This window comes from Paroedura picta, chromosome 5 (assembly GCF_049243985.1).
Source record: "Paroedura picta isolate Pp20150507F chromosome 5, Ppicta_v3.0, whole genome shotgun sequence".
NCBI classification, from domain to species: Eukaryota; Metazoa; Chordata; class Lepidosauria; order Squamata; family Gekkonidae; genus Paroedura; species Paroedura picta.
In genome coordinates, this window is record NC_135373.1 from 41410285 (window position 1) to 41430313 (window position 20029).

General features: G+C 46.6%; 1 protein-coding gene and 1 long non-coding RNA gene across 3 annotated transcripts in view; one reads left to right on the forward strand and one right to left on the reverse strand.

Moving 5' to 3' along the window:
- CSMD2 (CUB and Sushi multiple domains 2) overlaps nt 1-20029 on the reverse strand; it is a 644506-nt gene that overhangs the window by 146105 nt on the left and 478372 nt on the right. For both annotated transcript variants that reach the window (XM_077337490.1, XM_077337489.1), the window contains 4 exons: nt 19462-19664; nt 16719-16910; nt 10273-10411; nt 7795-7982 (listed from right to left, as the gene is read on the reverse strand). In XM_077337490.1, coding sequence (XP_077193605.1) covers nt 7795-7982; nt 10273-10411; nt 16719-16910; nt 19462-19664 — 722 coding nt within the window. The remainder of the gene's footprint in view (nt 1-7794; nt 7983-10272; nt 10412-16718; nt 16911-19461; nt 19665-20029) is intronic.
- On the forward strand, nt 2530-4697 carry LOC143837536 (uncharacterized). The gene is made up of 2 exons (XR_013231007.1): nt 2530-2662; nt 4148-4697. It is a non-coding gene; the product is annotated as an uncharacterized LOC143837536 (long non-coding RNA).

Below are 20029 nucleotides of genomic sequence, written 5' to 3' on the forward strand. Positions count from 1 at the left end.
GTCATGCAGATCATGCCTACAGGGTTGGGTCCACCTTGGAGGGCCCACATTCGGACTGTGCTCCAACAGCTGCACAGGTTACCGGTTGAATCCTGGATCAAGTTTAAGGTCTTGGTAATTACCTTTAAGGCCATATGCGGCCTGGGCTCAGCATACCTGAATGACTGCCTCTCTGCCTATAACCCTCAAAGAGCACTACACTCAGCCAACTCCAACTGGATAGTGATCCCTGGCCCCAAGGAAGCATGGCCAGGTCATTCTCTGTCTTGGCCTCCACTTGGTGGAATGAGCTCCTAGAGGAGATCCGGGCCCTGCCGGAACTAGCACAATTCTGCAGGGCCTGCAAAGAAGAGCTCTTCTGCCAAGCTTTTGGTTGGGGCCAACGAATTGATAACAACCACCGGACCCTCCAGAACCCTCCCCCCCACACACACACTGGATGCATCTCAGGGAGCTCCTCAGTCTGACAGCCTGTTAAGGCTTAATAGTTAAATATTTTAAAATGTTGTTGTAATTTTACTGAACCAAACTTTGGAATATGTTGTACTTTGCTATATACTAGAGCAGGAGTAGTCAACCTGTGGTCCTCCAGATGTCCATGGACTACAATTCCCATGAGCCCCTGCCAGCATTTTCAGGGGAGGGACTCATGGGAATTGTAGTCCATGGGCATCTGGAGGACCACAGGTTGACTACCCCTGTACTAAAACAGGTACAGCCATGCTGAAAACCGCCCTGAGCCTCAAGGGAGGGCGGTATAGAAATGCAATCATCAATCAGTCAATCAATCAACAGTTCCCACCAGCTTCTCCTCCCTGCTGCAGACCCCCACCTTTCATTCCTCAAGGTCTCCTGTCCTTTTTGTGGAAATCAGGAGGCAGCTATAGGAGTGGGTGAGGCAGGAAAGCTCCACCTTGATGCCTGAGAAGTTTGTCTGGATCCAACTTGCACTGATCTGGGAATGAGTCATGCTGAGGTTCTCAGAGAAGTGACCTAGACAGCCACTTCAGAAACTTGTCACTAATTTATGGCATCTTCTGCCACAAGACCTAGTGCTGCTAGCCCCCGCCCAAGATGGCTTTAAAGGGGAATTAGATTGACAGAGACAGGTTGACTAGGCTGGCTCAATTAAAGCTCTGAGTTCAAGGGCAGGGCACCTCTGAATACCTGTTCTGCATGGCAGGGGAGGGGGGGGCAGGGGAGGCCTTTGGACTTCTGCTGGTGAACTCTCAGAAGCAGCTGGGTGCTCAGTATGGAACGAGAAGTATCCCTGGTCCGAACTGAAAGGGCTCTCCTTAAATTTTCAGAAATGAACTCGACCAAGTGTTGTTAGGCAAGTCATCCTCTCAGCTTAACAGTCCCCCCCCCCCTCCACCTTGCCTCTGCAACACACTGGCCTGCCAAATAGGCTGGCTGGAGGCAGGATTTGACCAGAGCAGGGGCTCGGAGTTCCCTCCTCCAGCCTTCCTATCCCACTAGCTCTCAGCTGTAACTAACTGCATCAAAGAGCGGCATGACTTGGGCGCAGAGATCCTTGTTAACTCCCTCCTTTGAATGAACTAGTGTTGAGAGAGGAAGATAAGGCAGAGAGCAATCCATTCCTTTTCAAGACCTGACATCTGTGCTTTCCGCAGAGAGAAACGACAGGCACCCTGCCTCCTTGCCTTTGGAGACGGCTGGCCGTAATAAAGAGATTTTGAGCCCTACTGCAAGACAGGAGGGCTGCACCTGGTTAACCCTCTGACATTCTCAAGCCCTCCAAAGGTTGAAAGCCCACTGGAGGGGGCAAACAGCATGCCCTGCTCTGATCCTTGAAGGGGGCGGCCAGGAAAGGGATTATTCAAACGCAGAGCAGAGAAAGAAAAGGTGACAGGATGGAAAGCATTAGGGACCCCTTGCCCTCCTCCTCTGTGGTACAGTTTCTAGGCTGTGCATCTTCTTAGGAAATTACCCCCCTCCCAAATTCCTCTTCTCCACCCCTTTGAAAACCTAATCTAGGATAGATTTTCAGCTATACTGCAAAGATGTGTGATATACAAGAGAATTGCTTTTTTAAAGGATCAGTAATTTTCAGGGGTTTTTTCAGCTGATGGAGACAGGGTTCATTTTGGGGGGACGGTATGGACCTGGATTAGAAATTTTAGCCCGCTTCCTTCAGTGCATGGGTTATGCCATCATTCCTGAGGCTTGCGGTAAGGCGATCGTTGTTGTGGCTGTTGTGGCACAGAACGCTTTCCCTGCTACCTAGCTGTTCAAGTTGGATCCTGGAAGAGTATCTCTCCCATCCCACACTCTGATGAACGAAACATTGGCCTACCTGAAGGTTTCTTCTCTTCAGTGGGGCGAAGTCCTCCACACTGGTTAGGTCACGCCTCCAACTGCTCCTTGCAGGGTAATGCAAATTAGCAAGCCTTCTGGGATCGTGGTAGGCTGACCCCTCCAGGCCTGGAATAGCCAAGCTCCAACCAATAATGTTCTTATCCAACCAACTTTATGAACCATTTAACTTCCTTAATTATTGAACTTAAACATGAACAGCAATATTAACATGAAAACCAACTTTTCATAACATATCTGCTTTTCACCAGTTTTGAAACACAACCTATTGAGGAGGGTAAATATATTGGAGGACTTCGCCCCACTGAAGAGAAGAAACCTTCAGGTAGGCCAATGTTTCGTTCTCCTTCAGTGGGGGAAGTCCTCCACACTGGTTATGTAACCAAGCTAAATAGGGTGGGCTTATGTATATACGTCTTACAGATTCAACCTGCCACCTGTTTCAAGACTCGTCTGCCAAAGGTTACCAATTCCTCCTCCTGAGCCTCAATTTTGTAATGCCTCACAAAAGTAGTAAAGGAGGACCATGTAGCTGTCCTACAAATCTCCTCAATCGAGGCTCTGGTTCTAAAGGCTGCCGAGGTGGCTGCGGCTCTGGTTGAGTGCGCTGTGATATTCTTTGGACAACTCAACCCTTGTGAATCATAAGCCTGCTTGAGACACAGTCTTATCCAATTGTTCACTGTAGACTTTGATACCTTATTACCTATGTTTGTTGTGCCGTAAGCCACAAATAAGGCCTCTGTTAATCTAAAGGCCTGAGTCCTTTTGATATAACATCTCAGTGCCCTTCTGACATCTAATTTGTGCCAGTTCTTTTCAGTTTCCCCTGAAGGGTTTGGAAAAAATGACGGAATCACTATTTGTTGGTTCAAATGAAACCCTGAATTGACTTTTGGTACAAAGGAAGGATCTGTACATAACAAAACAGACCGTTTACGGAATATACATAGATCTTTGGCAATTGATAGAGCACCCAGTTCAGACACCCTTCTTGCTGTTGTAACTGCAATCAAAAAGGCCACTTTCCAAGACAAGTACTTTAATTCTATCGATTTTAGGGGTTCAAATGTAAGCGCCTGAAGCACCCTTGAGAGGTTCCATGTCGGAAACCTATGTTGGACAGGTGTTGCTAATTGAGCTGCCCCCTTGAGATATTTTTTGATCAGTTTACTGTTTGCAAGGCCTTTTAGACCTTTGAACTCCAACACCGCTGCTAAGGCTGACACCTGACGTCGCAGCGTATTAGGCCTTCACCCTTTACTTCTACCTTCATGTAAGAATGCCAAGATATCTTTATGAGACGGCTTCATCGGGTCCAAATTGCGGTTCCGTGCCCATTTCTTAAAGGCCAGCCAGGTATAATTATATATTCTCCTGGTTGCTGGACGCCTAGCATGAAACATTACATCCGCAATCTCTTTGGGAATGCCAGACTCTACTAGCGCTTCCCTACCAATTCCCATGCCGTCATTTTTAACCACTGAGGATCTGGGTGCCAAAGTGGCCCCTGGCTTAACAGATCTGGAGTCACTGGCGCAAGGTCCATGGGTTCTCTACTGATAGTTGTATTAAGTCCGAGAACCATGGTCTCCTTGGCCACCAGGGCGCCAATAGTATTACAGTTGCCTGATCCTCTCTGATTTTGTTCAACCCTTTGTTCAAGTCGAGTTGGGGGAAACATATAGAGAAGCCCCTTCAGCCAGTTCTGGAGAAGAGCATCTATGCCTTCTGACCCTTTTTCCGGAAACCTGGACATGAATCTGTTCACGTTCCTGTTTTGTTTTTTGTTTTTTTCTGTGGCAAACAGATCCACTATTGGATTTCCAAAGCGAAGGATGATCTGCTGGAACATTTGTTGATTGACCACTCTGTCGGATCCACATCCTTGCAGCTCAGCCAATCCGCCATCACATTCTGGGTGCCTTGAAGATGCTGAGCCGTCACTCCTTGGACATGGCTTTCTGCCCACTGGCATATCATCACTGCCTCCTTGTGTAGCATCAACGCTCTTGTGCCCCCTTGTCGGTTCACATGTGCCTTGGCTGTCACGTTGTCTGTTTTGACTAGGACATACTGGTCCTGGAGTAGATCCTGAAAAGCTACCAGCGCCAATCTGATGGCCCTTTGTCAGGTTTGCCTTCGAGCGCCACCAGTTTAAATCCTTTTTCAGTCTCTCTGAGATGAAGATCATTTTGTGTCTTTTTTTTTTTTTTTTTTTTTTGATGATCTGACATTGAAATGGCAGTAATGTCCATTGCAGTGGTCTGAGGTGTAACCTTGCCCAGGGAAATGTTTCTATGGTTGCTATCAAGAGGCCTAGCAGTTGTGCCAAGAGCATCAAGTCTACTTCTTTTTTTTTTTTTTTTTTTTAATTTTATTTTTTGTCTTGCAAACCTTTGACACCATATCCTTCACCTTCCTCACCCTGTCTGGAGTCAGGAATACCCTGGCTTGTTTGGTGTTGATCAGAGTGCCTAAGTGAATCAGCTCTCTGAATGGTGTCAGATTGCTCTTCTGAAAATTGATCAAGAACCCATGTTCTTGAAGTGCGCGTACTGTAACCTCTACACTCTTCTGGGTTTCCCTGAGGCTCTCCCCGCTCAGCAAAACGTTGCCCAAATACGGATAAATGTGAACAGCTCTTTGTCGAAGAACTGCAACCAAAGTCACCATCACCTTGGTAAAAACTCTTGGAGAGGAAAAGAGGCCAAAGGGTAATGCCTTGTATTGGTAATGCTTGTTCCTGAAGGCAAATCTGAGGAATTGTTTGGAAGTTTGATGTATTGGAATGTGTAGGTAGGCTTCTTTCAAGTCTAAAGAAGCCATGAAAACGTTGACCTGAAGTGCCTGTAGAATGGAACGAAGGGACTCCATTCTGAACTTCAGTTTTCTGACAAATAGGTTTAGTTCCTTTAAGTTCAGAATTGCCCTCCATTCTCCTGACTTCTTGGGCACAATGAACAGTATAGAATATACGCCCTTGCCCCTCTGAGATGTTGGAACTTCCTCTATCGGCCCAATGTCCAGTAAATGTTGAATAGCTTTCTGTACTAAAGAAGCTTTCATTTCCTCTTTCGGTATAGGGGACGACACAAATTTGTGGGGAGGTGTCTGAACAAACTGTATTCTTGTAGCCGTGCTCCACAACTGACAGGACCCACTTGTCTGAAGTGGACTGCTGCCATGCAGGAAGAAAATTCTGAAGCCGGCCTCCTATTCTGGCGTCGTGCTGTAGATTTTTTTTTTCCTCTTTTTTGGATGCTGTATGTCCATCCCTTTGTTTGTTGGGTTGATACTGGGGTCTCTGGTATCTAGACTGGTATGGGAAGGAATGTCTTCCTCTGAAACTATATCTCTGGGTACTTTGAGACTTGTACGAACGAAAGGACTGAAAGGATTTCTTTTTTAATTCCTTATCCTTCTGAGAAGTTGATGGCATTGCTTTTTTCTTCTCTTTGGTCTCTACTAAGACTTTGTCTAGCGCACCTTCCCCCAAAAGAGGTCTGCCTGAAAATTTTTCCGTTGCCAGATTACATTTTGATAGGGTATCCACTTTCCAGTGTTTAAGCCAAAGATTACGCCTGGCTACTATATTGGCCCCCTGTGCCCTGGCTGAGAACTGCACCGCATCTTGTGAGGCATCTGCAGCAAACTGGCAGGCTCTTTTGATCTTTAAAAGAGATCTTCTCAACCTTAGAGGGTCTGGCTCTGGATCTTGCAACAAGTCATCAGTCCAGACTACTGCTGCTCTGGCAAAATTAGAAAGAACTGCATCTGCCCTGATAGCTAAGGAGTTGGCTTCATGAGCTTTCTTTAACACAGTCTCATTCTTTCTGTCTACAGGATCCTTTAGGATGTTATCTCCATCTTTGGTTAGTACTGCTCCTGATAACATAGCCACTACAGGAGCATCGACCAGTGGTATTTTTAGATCCTGTATGGTTTCATCTGAAAGCATATAACATCTTTTGGCTACAGGATGCAAGGATATCCCACTACCAGGAATTGCCCATTCAGCTCTCATGACATCTTCAAGTCATCAGCAAATGAGTATACTGTCAGCTTATTGGGAGGTTTCTTGAAACCTCTTGTATCCAAGTTAGCTGATCTCCTGGTCTTTCCTGAAGCAGAACTGGTCACAGTCTCCTCCTCATAATTGAGATTTTTAGTGACCTTTTTCAAAAGTCTTTGAAAATGTTCTGCTTGAAAAAGTCTGGAGGAGACTTCTTTGCAGTCAGAATCTGTCCCTGACCATTCCCCATCCTCCTTGTCTGAAGCCACTGTAACTGATGTAGCTGCTGACTGAAGATCCTCCCTTTCTGCCTCTTTGGTCTCCTGCTAGAGGAAGAGGCTGTTCTCCTAGATCTTAAAGAGGATCTTTTTCTCTTTCTGGATCCCTTGCTACCTCCCTCCGTCTATTTTGGGAGGGTGGGAGGGACTTTTCTTGCACCCGGGCTGCAGTCTGGGCTTGTGGAGGAGCAGCTAATGACTGTGGAATCCACAAAGTCTGCCATTGTTTCCCCCCCCCCCACTCTGCCAGTGAGGGTACTAAAAAGGCGGGGAAAACCGGCGTGCTGGTGTTATCTGCAGCCATCACATTTTCTGCTCTAGCAAGGGAGGTTTGTAGAAAGAGGGGCCCCACTGCCCCACCTCCCAGCCCAGCCACAGTTCCTGTTACAAACACATTACCAGCCTGCTCTTGTAATCTCTCAGTGCTGGACCCGGGTGCGGCTGTATTCTGCCCGGGGGCGTCGCGTCTCTCAGGCAGAGGAGACGCGGTCGCCTCCAACCGGGCCATTTCTTCCCCTCCCCGCTCAGCCAGAACGGGGGTGAGGGAATTCTCCGGCTGCAAGCCTGCAGATGGAGCTGGAGAAGATGAAAGCTGCTTCCCTGAATTCAGCTGCTTCCCTGAATTCAGCATAGCCGACCGTTTCTGGGCTTCTGCAGCCTCTTTCACCTCCAATTGATTTGACCTTTCCTTCCTTCTAGATTCTGCCCCCGAGGCTATTTTCCTCTTAGTGAAGGAATTTTGCATATTCTGTTTGCTTTCTGTTTTGCAGATCAAGGAGCTCAGCTTCTAAGATCCTGCTCGGAGCTTGCAGGGCAACAGGACTGGAGGGGTCAGCCTACCACGATCCCAGAAGGCTTGCTAATTTGCATTACCCTGCAAGGAGCAGTTGGAGGCGTGACCTAACCAGTGTGGAGGACTTCCCCCACTGAAGGAGAATACCCTTCCTCCCCCTCTCCCCTTCTTTTCCATCCACTTCTCTCTAGATAAACTGGCTGCTGGTGGGAAGTCCTCACCATCACTCAGATAGCGTAAAATAGATGTTTGCTGTCCTGCTGTATTAAACGTGACTAGAGACCTGCAGCCAAAGGACGGATGGGAGAGGAACTGGATAGATGGATCTAGTGCGGAAACAACTAAGATATCTCCTGGAACGTAACACACACCTGTGTAATGGATTACGAATCCCGTGTTGCTGACAGAGGCATCGCTCCGGAAGGCCAGGAAGAGGCTGCTGCTGCTGCTCTCGATTCTCTCCGGCAACTGGGTGTCGTAGAAACTCCCTATCAGGGGGCTGAGTGAATCCGGTCCATCGTAGATGTGCAAAAAATCATACCCGGGCTCCAAATTGAAGCTGGGGAAGAGCGGAGGGGAGGGGGAAGCGGAAGGCAGAAAACCAACATCAGATTGACTTTTTGTGACAAGGTGTTAGCTGCTCGTCTACCAGCAAAGGTTCTAAAGCTGGGGTGGCCAAACTGTGGCTCTCCAGATGTCCATGGACTACAATTACCATGAGCCCCTGCCAGCTTGCTGGCAGGGGCTCATGGGAATTGTAGTCCATGGACATCTGGAGAGCCACAGTTTGGTCACCACTGGACTAGCGAAGCACACCTATAGAATTAAAAGGGCTAGCGCAAAACACCAAAAACAATATTCAGACAGAGAATGTTGATTTAAATTCTAAGTAGAACACGAGGAAGAAAACATACTGATTATCTTGTAATTAGGAACGATAGTAAGTGAGGGAAAAGAAATTTTCCATCTGCTTGTGTAAAGAAGTAAATATATATTCCTGACATATATTTCTCTTCCATAAGCGGGGTGCCAGCATAAAAATGTTTTTATCTCATTTTAGGGGTGTGCATTTGGCTAATCCAAGCTGGGAAGATACCTGAAAAACACCTCATTGGTATTAAGTATTAATTTAGCTGGATACTGATTTGTTTGTTTTTTTTCCAGCTACCAAAATGGCTGAGGTCGAAAAATCTCAAAAATATTCAGGATTTTTCAGGAATGCCGGATAGTTGGAATTACGGCATTTAAAGGGACCAAGATTTATAGGCAAAGTCCTGGCTTGGAGTGAGTTCAAGGCATTTGGGATCTCGGTCACTTTAAATGCTTTGGAGTTCATTCTAAGGCTCATGGCTTGGACTGAACACTAGTCACACTGTGAAGCTGATTTGCTCTGCTCACCATCCTCTAAATCCAGTTTTCTCCCCAAACCCAGCACCAGCTTCTGATTCCCTCATCTAAGCCCCAGGAAAGAAAGGAAAAGCATATGCAATACAGCTTGTGGAACCCCCCTGCTAAAGCAGGCTGGTCTCCTCCCTCCCTCCCTTGCGATCGGAGCATGGCAGAGATTGCAGCAGCTCCTGAAAAAAAATATAATCTAAATACGCAAGGTAAATGGGGAAAGAACATCTGAATCCAAGGCATCTTAGAACCTTTAAATGCCTCGGACTCAGAGTTTGAGTGGAGAAGACATTTAAATGGCAATTGTAATCCACTTCAGGTTGCAAATTTGAGGCCTTGTTGAGTTCGAAGTATTTAAAGGAATCTCGGTTCCTTCAACTACCACGGACTCATGAAGCCAAAAAAACCAACATTCCTGAATATTTACTGAATCCCAATACTAGGATTCAGAAATATGGGGAAATACCAATCTTTTTCAGGTTCAATAAATGTTGAGTACCATTTTTGAGAGTTTTCTATTAGCACTCCTCTACTTCATTTGTCTCCCAAGAGGAACCTACAGCAGCTTTCAACATTCTTCATTTTACCCTCACAATAACCCTTGCATTAGGGCAGATTGAGAGGGTGTGACTGACCTTAGTTCACCCAGCAAACTTCCACGGGAGAGTGGCGATTGGGACCCGGGACTCCCAGACCCTAGTCTAACCATTATGCCATACTGAAATTGGCCCCCAACATTCTCGCCACCAATCTCACTTGTGTTCATTGGATCAGGGGAGTAGGGACCGAGGCAGTAGCAGCAGATGCTTTATGACTGGGAGTACAACAACTTTGGTTTTTGGTGCTAGCTCTCATTTAATTATTAAATACACAAAAGAGCAAAGGTTATCTGCATCCTGCTTCTGTGGACCAGGAAATAGCACAGGATTGCAGGGGCAGAAATCTTTTATGGCAAGTCAGCATGCTGCACACGAACATCCTACATGCAAGCATCTTTGACTGTCAGGGCCACACTGGGTGTGACAGACTCCATGGGCACAACCTGTGGACACTGTCATCACTTAAAGGCATTTAGAAATGCTACAGAGGAATTGTAGATTGCTAATGCACCATAAAGAATAAATCTTTGATGGTCTTAAAGGTGCTATTGGACTCTGATTTTGTTGTTCTACTTCAGACCAACACGGCTACTCATTTGAATCCACCCCATAAAGAAGGCGAGGTAATTCAAGAGCTCTAATTCTAGGGGGATATTTGAACAGAGAATTTTTCAAGCAGGGTTTGGCCCAGTTATGGCAAAGTTGTTACACAGATGGGTATTTCTCTCAGAAACGATACAAGGAGAACCAAGGTGACATTGGCAGAGAGATTCGCAGCCTGCTAAAGTTCTTGAATCATGATTCATCTTTCCTACAAGCACATCTCAGTAGAAACTCAACAGGAACACTTACGTGTGGAACACCAACGCAATCACATAATCAGGAGACACAGTCAGCTTCCAATCGCATTCCTTTCCCGGAGGATACGGCTCTGGGTAATTTGGTGACAGGATCACCCCTGAAGGGCCTGTCAGGATTCCCCCACAAGGAGCTAAAAGAAGAATCAGAAAAAGGAAGTCCATACGGCTGATCTTTCAGGCTCTCTTACCAGGAACATCTCCAAATAGATGGTTTCAGGGATACAATGACCTTAAACAAAGCCAAAATCATATACCTTGTTCCATCCATAAAAGGTCAAATGCAGACTGGTGCAGCCTCATTTTGCTTCAAGGCTGTGCCAGAAGGGGAGAAAGGATTGTCAAGGAGAACAGATGGGTTCCTCAAGAACATCTCCTTCAACTACCATGTTAATAACAAAGCAGGAAGCAAGGTTCTGGATATAAATATCAAGTGGAGATGGAAGGGTTAAAAAGCCCCTGTCCTCCCTGCATGTCCCCGGGGGTAAATGGATACTGGATGTACCTGCAGTTGGAACAGAGCGTGAGATCTCTGTGTCATCTATTTGAACATCATTTAGTGGCCTTGAGTGGTCTGCTGCACCAGGGCCACAATAAATGGGAAATTGAGAAACCTGTAAATAGATTCCCGAGTATTTAAGACTGGTATATAGCTGCGGTCCTTCAGCTGGGGACCAAGTTGCAGGGCAAGAGAGCTTAACTCCCTCTCCCTGTACCGTTTGCCCAAACTCAAATGATCTCCTAGAGGTACGATTTGCCTTCTTGGGAAAAACAAACTGGTTGCCAGTATCCCTCTCCCACTCCCCCAAATAAGGCTTGGAAAGCAGCAGCAAGCTTGGCGGGCAGGAGAGAAAACACCCCTCTCTTGCAAAGGCCTTCTGCTTACATTATTTTGCAAATGCATAATTTGGAACACAATTCTGCCAAGCTAATACCTGGCCCTGTCCTAACACAATAGCTATAAGCTTTGTCAGTTCTGGCCATTATAGTGACGTGTCCAACTGTTGTGAGTAAGCTGAAAAAAATACCTGAAAAACACTTTACTAGTGTGAGGGGGGGGGGAGATTTAGAGCTATATACTAGTTTATAGAATCTGACCAGCTACCAGTATAGTTGATCCCAAATAAAACATTTTTCCAGCTTTTTTTCAGGTATGTTCAGCTATACAGAATAGCTGATAGTGGAGAGGTTTAAAGGGCTGCCAAGACATTCAGTTCTATCTCCTCTAGGGGTCTTCTCCAGCTTTTGCTCTGGTTTCCTGCACAATAAGAGGGAGGGGGTCCAAGGGCAAAAGCACCTTAGGGAGAATAAGAGCCAATCGCTGCAACACTTTTGGAAATGGTATTGTATTGAAGGTTTGCAACTTGCAAGGTTGTTGGCTTCAACATGGTGTAGTGGTTATGAGTGGTGGCTTGTAATTTGGCTTTGATTCCCTGCTCCTCCACATGCAGCCAGCTGGGTGACTTTGGGCTTGTCACAGCTCGGACAGCGCTGTTCTGACTGAGCAGTCCTGTCAGAGCTCTCTCAGCCTCACCGCCTTACAGGTGGGTTTGTTGTGGGGAGAGGAAAGGGAAGGCGATTGAAAGACACTTTAAGATTCCTTTGGGAAGTGAAAAGCGGGGTATAAAAAACAACTCTTCTTCTTTAAATGTGATGTCCAACTAAGTAAATCCCTTGCTGGGAGGGGGGAAGCAGCCATGGTAATTTGGCAAATCGGATTTCAGGTTAGGAGGAACACAAAAGCTTGTTCTTTTTAGACATTTTCCTGTGCAGGGGCAAAGAACATCAAGGCAAGGGTCTGGCTGAGCTAGACTCCATTGCTGAGAGGGGTTTGGAGATGTTTGCTGGCTTTGGCTTCAGCCAGTGCTCTGAGCTTGACTCCTGCTGCCTGAGATACTATCTGCGGTGGATTTCAGATCAGATCTTACCTGCCTGACTGGAGGAGAGTGAATACAGTGACTGGTTTGACTAAAGAACAGTTGTAAAAAATTTTTTCTTATTTTACTGTTAGTTATTCTTTTGGTCTGGTGGCCAGCAGGTTGGGGGGGGGGGGGAGGTCAAGGGTTCAAGTCTTGTTTGGTTCCTTTTGGTTGGGTTTGAGTTCCTTCTGGTTTTGTGGCTTGTAGTTGGAGGTTTTATATTGCATGTTTACAGCTAGCGGTTGTACGTGTGTGTAGGGGGGCAGAGGCCAAGGAGCTTTTAGTTCCTTCTGGTTTTGTGGCTTGCAGATATTTGGGGGAAGTTTTGTTGTTCTTGGGGACTGGTGGTAGGGGAGGCCAAGAGTTCAGGCACCTTCATTCGGCTTTGATTCCTTGGAGCTAGTTCACTTATTTTTTGTTCCTTTTTTGGGATGGGGGGAGGGGGGCTTGTGTGTGTAGCTGAAGGTTGATGTTTTAAAAATCTATTATTTTACTTGAACATTCTCTTTCTCCTTCACCATCCTTCGCTTTCTTATTTCACTCTCTCTCTTTTGGAGTTTGAGGGAGAGGTTTTGTTGCGTGTTTCCTCTGCTTTCCGCCACCCCTGCCTTTTCTTTCTTTTTGGGGGGGTCTGGTGTTTATGTGTGGAGGGTCTTTTGTTTATTTTTAAAAGTTTTATTTATTTTACACACACAAACAATTACCACAAACAAGGAAACACAACAAAACCAAACCATATGATAGCCTCATATGCAATACAGAAATATTGCCATCGTATTATACTGTTGTTCCAACCAATAAAGAAAAAACAAAAAACATGAAAATATATAACCAAAAACAAGGAGAACTGGGAAGAAAGAAAAGGAAAATAATGAGGGGGGTGTGTGTGTGTGTGTGTGTGTAAGCTTCCATCCAAGTCTGTAATTTTACATAATATCATAAAATCAATTTCTGAAAGATAATATCCTCAAATATCATTATTTACTACCTTAGTCGAATTTTCAGATCAGGGTCTCCATCCAATTAAACAACTTCTCAAAATGAGCTATATTTCGTAATTTCCATTAAATAAACTATAAAACGATTCCAAATTACCCCTACATGTTGGCAGCCATGTGCAACCTGCACACTAAGGGCAAGGATGCCAAGTGGGCCGACAAGCTCATTTGTTGGAGCTGTCCTGACGAGCTGAGCACATGCAGGCTAAGACGGGCAGGTTGGCACAAGCTGTGGAAGAGGAGAGCAAAAGCAGCTCCTCTGATGTTCACCCCCACCTCTTCCACCGGGCAGCGTCACCCTTGGAGATACCACTGGCATGAACTTTGAGACTACACCCATCAGGTAGGTGCTCCGCTCCTCTGGGAGCAGTAAGCCTATGAGACAGCAATGGTGAAGGAGTACCTTGCAGAGCCCTGTGAGTTGTAGGTCAACAGTCCACTAAGCTTCTGGGTCATGAAGGAGGCAGTCTGATTGGAACTCTGCCATGGCTCAGAGGCTATTCCCGTGCCCTCTGACAAGCAGGCAGAGCGAGTAGGTTTTTTCCCCATGCAGGTGACATTGTCAGCACGCAGTGCTCATGCCTGCTCCCCTGAACAGTGCAGCAGTTGGTATTCCTGAAGGTCAACCTGCCACTGCTCAGCTACCTGGCCCTGGACTTTGAAAGTGACTGAAGCGAGCCCATACATGTTCCTCTGTCCTCTCTCGGACTGTGTAGGGAAGTTGGGGTGAAATGCTCTTCCCAAAATTAAAATGAGTCTGGAAAGAAGTATCAGGGCCAGACATCTGGCAGACATCTAGTCTCTCTAGTCTCCTCCACACTGAATCCACCTGCACCAAAATACCTCTACAGGACCCTGGTAGGAGTGCAGTACAGATGTTGAAGGTGATGTGCTCAAGTGCACTGAATTATCAGCCACCCCAAAACAAAATGAAATTCAAACGTTATTGGGCTTCTGTGTACTGGGCTGGCCTTGGTTCAGGTGAGCTAATGAAAGTCCCTGCCCACTCTGCATTTTTGAGGTTTCTGCTGGGCTTCTATGGCCCTGCTGGCATTTTTTGGTGTGACAGTTAGTTCTGCTGGGCTTACGTTGCTGCTACATTGGGTTGTTCTGCTGGGCACTATTGCATTGTTGGGCTTGCGCTGCTGCTACACTGGGTTGTTCTGCTGGGCACTATTGCATTGTTGGGCTTGCGCTGCTGCTACATTGGGTTGTTCTGCTGGGCACTATTGCACTGTTGGGCTTGCGCTGCTGCTACATTGGGTTGTTCTGCTGGGCACTATTGCACTGTTGGGCTTGCGCTGCTGCTACATTGGGTTGTTCTGCTGGGCACTATTGCACTGTTGGGCTTGCGCTGCTGCTACATTGGGTTGTTCTGCCGGGCACTATTGCACTGGTTCTGCTCTCCTTACATCCCCCATCCCTTTCTCTTGGATTGTGATTTTGTGCTTGGCATCAGACCTGTTGAGCTGGCATCTAACATAACAGCACTGAGTTCTGCTGCTGGGCACTATTCGGTTGACACCCAAAATAATATTTTTCTTGTGCAGCCCTAGTTTATGGTCAATCCAAACCAAAATCTGTCCCCCCACCCCCTCCAAGCAGCCCTTCGTTTGGATAGTTCAGAGTATTATCTTGACACTGTCATTAAAAGGAAATAAGTAAACATGAGTGAGAAGGAGGGGGACAAGCAGAAAACCCTTCTGGACTTACCTTTAGATCAGTTTTAGAAAGAGAAGAAACTAATTAATTTCCCTTGCTTGGGATATTTTATAAATACAAATGAAGTGCAAGGAGAGGACACAGACAGCTAACGTTTAATTAGCCAATTAATTTAACATTTATTGCTTCGGTGTGTTTAAAATGACAGTTTTTATCTGCTGTGGGCACACACACACACACACACACATATACTTGTGCGTGTGTCTCTGTGTGTAACTGGTGCTTCTACTTATTTAAAATATTTCTGTCCAGTCCCTCTAAAATCTTGGTCAAGGTAACAAAAACCCCACAAAAGCAATAAATGCAAAATGTAAGAATAACACTCATTCAAACTATTTTATAACGCTTCAGAAAACGGCACAAGATTCTCCACATTAAACTGTCTCTGGAATAAAAATACGAATCAATAAAATCCGCTGCATAAAAAATAATTCATAATAGCGGGCAACATGTAGAGGATCTGAATCCTGTAGCATCATTAGAATACTGAAGAAGGTGGAAAACATGTATAGCTTTAACCCTGCGTGAAAAATGGCTTTTACCTAGAATCAGAGTCATAGAGTTGGAAGGTGCCATACAAACCATCTAGTCCAACTCCCTGCTCAATGCAGGACCAGACTAAGGCACCCAGGATAAGTATCTCTCCAGCCACTGCATGAAAACTGCCAGTGAGGGGGAGCTCACCACCTCCTTCAGCAGTTATTCCACTGCTGAACTACTTGATGTTTAAAAGCCACTGAAGAAGCTGCCGGAAAAAGCTGACACTTTTCAAGAAATGGCTGTTGCTGGAGTATGGCTGAAGCTCACAAAAGATGCTATGCTCCAGGAGCTGATCTGAGCCTCCAATTATAGACCAGAAGCATAAACCCACCCAGTCAGGGGGACCGTGGCCCCCTTGAGGACAAGATGATTCCTCAGTTCCTTGAGCGGCTTCATTGTTGACGAACTGTTCCCTCAGTCGTGCCTAGAATGAGTTTCAGTTTATTGGTCCTCATCCTCATCCATCCCATTCCATTCTCCAACCACTTTTAGGACCTCTGCAGACTCATCTGACTCAGATGGTAAGCAGAATTAGAGTTGGGTATCATGTGTGTGGTGGTAGCATCCGACTGAAGTCCTGGGTCAATCTACCCCAGCTGCTTCATGTAGCTGCTGAGGAGCTTGAGGATTAAAATGGCACCTTGTGGGACCCCTCTTGGAAGTGATTATATTGAGTTTCAAGGCAGGGCTGGTTTATCCATGTGGCACATCTAGCACATGCTACAGGCCCTGCACTTCAAGTGGCCCCATGCAGTATCTTCCCCCCATGAATAAGAATCATAGCCTCCCCACTCCCCTTTCCCTCTTTAAGGACATTCAGAGTCTTAGCTTAGAATCACAGAATCATAGAGTTGGAAGGGGCCATACAGGCCATCTAGTCCAACCCCCTGCTCAACGCAGGATCAGCCCTAAGCATCCTAAAGCATCCAAGAAAAGTGTGTATCCAACCTTTGCTTGAAGACTGCCAGTGAGGGGGAGCTCACCACCTCCTTAGGCAGCCTATTCCACTGCTGAACTACTCTGAATGTGATTTTTTTTTCCTGGTATCTAGCCTATATCGTTGTACTTGTAATTTAAACCCATTACTGCGCGTCCTTTCCTCTGCAGCCAACGGGAACAGCATCCTGACCTCCTCCAAGTGACAACCTTTCAAATACTTAAAGAGGGCTATCATGTCCCCTCTCAACCTCCTTCCCCTGTCCTCCTACAGAAGGGTCTGATGCTCCTCCTTGACATTCAGTAAGTCGAGCAGAAGTTCTTACCTATACAAGTGGGGGGGTCAGGCTGCCAGAAAAATCTGTTCTCAATCTGCACACAGTTGATCTTGGCATCCCCTTGCAGGGCATATCCGGGGTCACACTGGAAGACGATGGAGTCCCCGGCTTCTTTGCTGTCCCCGCTACGGCTTCCGTTCTGTGGAACCCCAGGGTCATTGCAGGAGGTGGCAGTGGACACTAGCGAAGAAACCAGACAGAAGAAAAATGAACAACACGGCCAGGATGTGCCACATATTAACAGTGACAGAACGGCCTGAATCTTGCCAAAACCTTTCATTAATGGAAGGGTTGCTAATAATGCAGAGTGGTATTCTTGCTCCCCACACCCACCTGCTGTAGCCTAAATGCTCTTTGCAATGCTGCTCTCAGGGACTAGCCTCCCCGCAATAGCATGACTGGGAATTAGAGATCTGCCACAGGAGGGGGGGGGGGGATCAGCAATAAGAGCATCCTCTTCCACCTACAGAAATCCTCTGCAGGATTCACCTTTTTTTTGTCAGGGTGTCCACATCTATACACTGGGAACTGCAAGGCCCTAGCTTAGGACCTAAACTGCTGAGTCTTTGTAGATGGTATGCATTCAGGGCTCTTCCCAGGCATAGGAGGGCATGTGCTATTGGTCCTTCCAGCAGCCAAGGCCAAGCACCACATGAGAGAGACCACAGTGTGCATAGGAAGGGGCACTAAGGTCCAATGTTACATATGCAAGAGCATTGCGTGGTAAACCCCTGCGGTGGTACCAGTTCCAATGAGAGGAGGCCGATTGCATTTTGCAAGGGTCCTCTAAGTTAAAAATTTCCCCACACCAGGAAACCTGGTATCACTGAAAACTCCCTCTGCAGTTTAAATATTAGTAACTATTAAAACAAACAAACATTACTCTTACTCACAGAGCTAATTGAAAAACAGGGTAAAAATGTAATAAGTTAAGGATGAAAGGTGGGTTTGAAAAGGTTGTATGGCCTTCCCTTCCCCTGGACTGGGTCATTGCTGCAGCCTTGAGCAATAAAATAGTGCCTGGCTTTGCTTGTATTAGCATTCCGGGTTCCCCTCTGCTCAGCCCCACAGAGTCGAATGTTATAGAATATGAAATGTGCATTTCCAAACCTTTCCTGAAACTCAGTGGAAATCCACCTATTTCCATTCTGAACATCTGTGGTCCATCTAGTCCAAAGTACTGGGCAGCCAGTTAGTCTGGGTGGCCAACAGTAGGGCGGAGAGGCCAAAATCTTCCCCTGATGTTGTTTCCTTCCAGAAGTTTACTGCCTCTGAAGGTGGAAGCTCCCTTTCATCAGCATAGCTCACAGCCTGTGATTAGAGACTGATTTTGCCTCCTCTCCGATATAAAATGTACTCTGTACATACTCAGAGTCACTTTACTTGTTCTGGTCTGGCATGGAAAATCTGGCACTATAAATACATTTTCTGAGACCACATAGGCACACACCCTCACCCCACATCGATAAACATCCACGAGTACCCACATTCAAACACGAGCCACCCCTGACTTCACAGACCATATCTGTTATTCCAGCAGGGAAGAGCTGCAGGGGTTGGCAAGTTCAATCCTGCGCCATGGTGTGCAGCCTGATGTAGGCTCACGCAGATTCATGTTTACTTAATAAGCCAGGCATCTGCTAATCTTACACCGCACTTTGTTACAATCCTGTGTCAAACATATGCTGTAAAATAAACCCAGCCGTTAGTAGATTTCTCTCCTGGTGAGGGACGGAGAGGAATTCTGCCTCTAGCTTACCGAGGCAGTGGCTGAGCCTGATGTTTTCCTGAAAGGAATACTAGAACCTCAGGAAATCTTCTGTGGAGTTAAGTAGAAGTTGGCTCTTGTATATTTCAGCATCTAGGACTTTAATAAACGAGGGACAAAATGCCTCTTAATGGGGGGGGGGAGTAGAAATAGTTAGGAACACACATGTCTAAAATGGAGGAATCCTGAGGCGGGGTGGGGGTTAGAAGAAGAAGAAGAGTTGGTTCTTCTATGCCACTTTTCTCTACCCGAAGGAGTCTCAAAGCGGCTTGCAATCACCTTCCCTTTCCTCTCCCCACAACACACACCCTGTGAGGTAGGTGAGGCTGAGAGAGCCCTGAGATTACTGCTCGGTCAGAACAGCTTTCTCAGGGCTGTGGGAAGAAGAGAAGAAGGTAAATTTTAAAGGGAAGAAGTTAAATTTCCAAAAGATGTTATTAGGAATTATGGTCCCTGCCCCTAAAGCTTATCAGGGTTCCCTCAATGGGGAGAGCAACAACCTCCAGGAAAGGCAGTTTGCCTACTAACATTGATAAATCTCTGAATCAGGACCAGTTCCAGGTTTTGAGGAGGCCGTAGGCAGAGGGTTCTCTGCCCCCCCCCCTCCCCAGGCACTCATGCTGTCTCTCCCTCCCTTCTCAGCTGCTTGGCTATCCTTCCCTTCTCTGCTCACAAGCATTCCCACTGCCCATTCTCACAGCAACCAGCAGCCCTTTCCCTAAAGACCCTGGCAAGCACATGCAGCAGGGAACATGGGTGGTGGAGAAAATAAGGGGAAATTAAGCCCCAACAGCAGCCTCCCCCCCCTCCCCCCAGATCTTAATTGTCAGTTAATATAATGCTCAAATGTACAGGAGATGTGTTCTGGAAACGCTTTGCATTCAACTTGGGTGAGGCCTGCCTAGAGAGACCCCTTGCCCCATTTGGGGGGGGGGTTGCTGCTATTTTTTAAATGAATCTTACCTGAAAACTGAATGGCAAAGCCCTGCTTGCTGGTGAAAAAGTCGGTGCTGAACTGGAGGACCACGGAGTTGAACGTGCTGTGGACATCGCTGGGCAAGACAGAGCCGCTCGCTTCCTTTAGGAGGATCCCTTTCTCCACGGGCCCGTCCCAGATCCTCAAAACATCATGGAATTCCTCCGTATGGAAAACCATGAAATGGAGCCTGTAGGGTGGGGGAACAGACACAGTGAGGGTATATCTGCACTCTAAGCTTTTATTGGTTTGTAAGAGTTCCAATAGCCATGGATTCTGCTGGAGTGTTCCTGGAGCTGTACTTCATAATGATGCTGAAAACGCATAGATCTCTAGCATGTGTCCAGGACTGAATTCCACAGAAGCTTGCTGGGGGTGTCCTTGAGCTGGTAACACACATTCAGCCTAACCTCCCACACAAGGCTGCTATGAGGAGAAAGCAGACAATGGCAGAACAATGTAAGCTGCTTTTGGTTTCAATGGAGGAAGAAGGCAGTGTATAAACCAGGGGACGCCAAACTGTAGACCTGCAGATGTCCATGGACTACAATTACC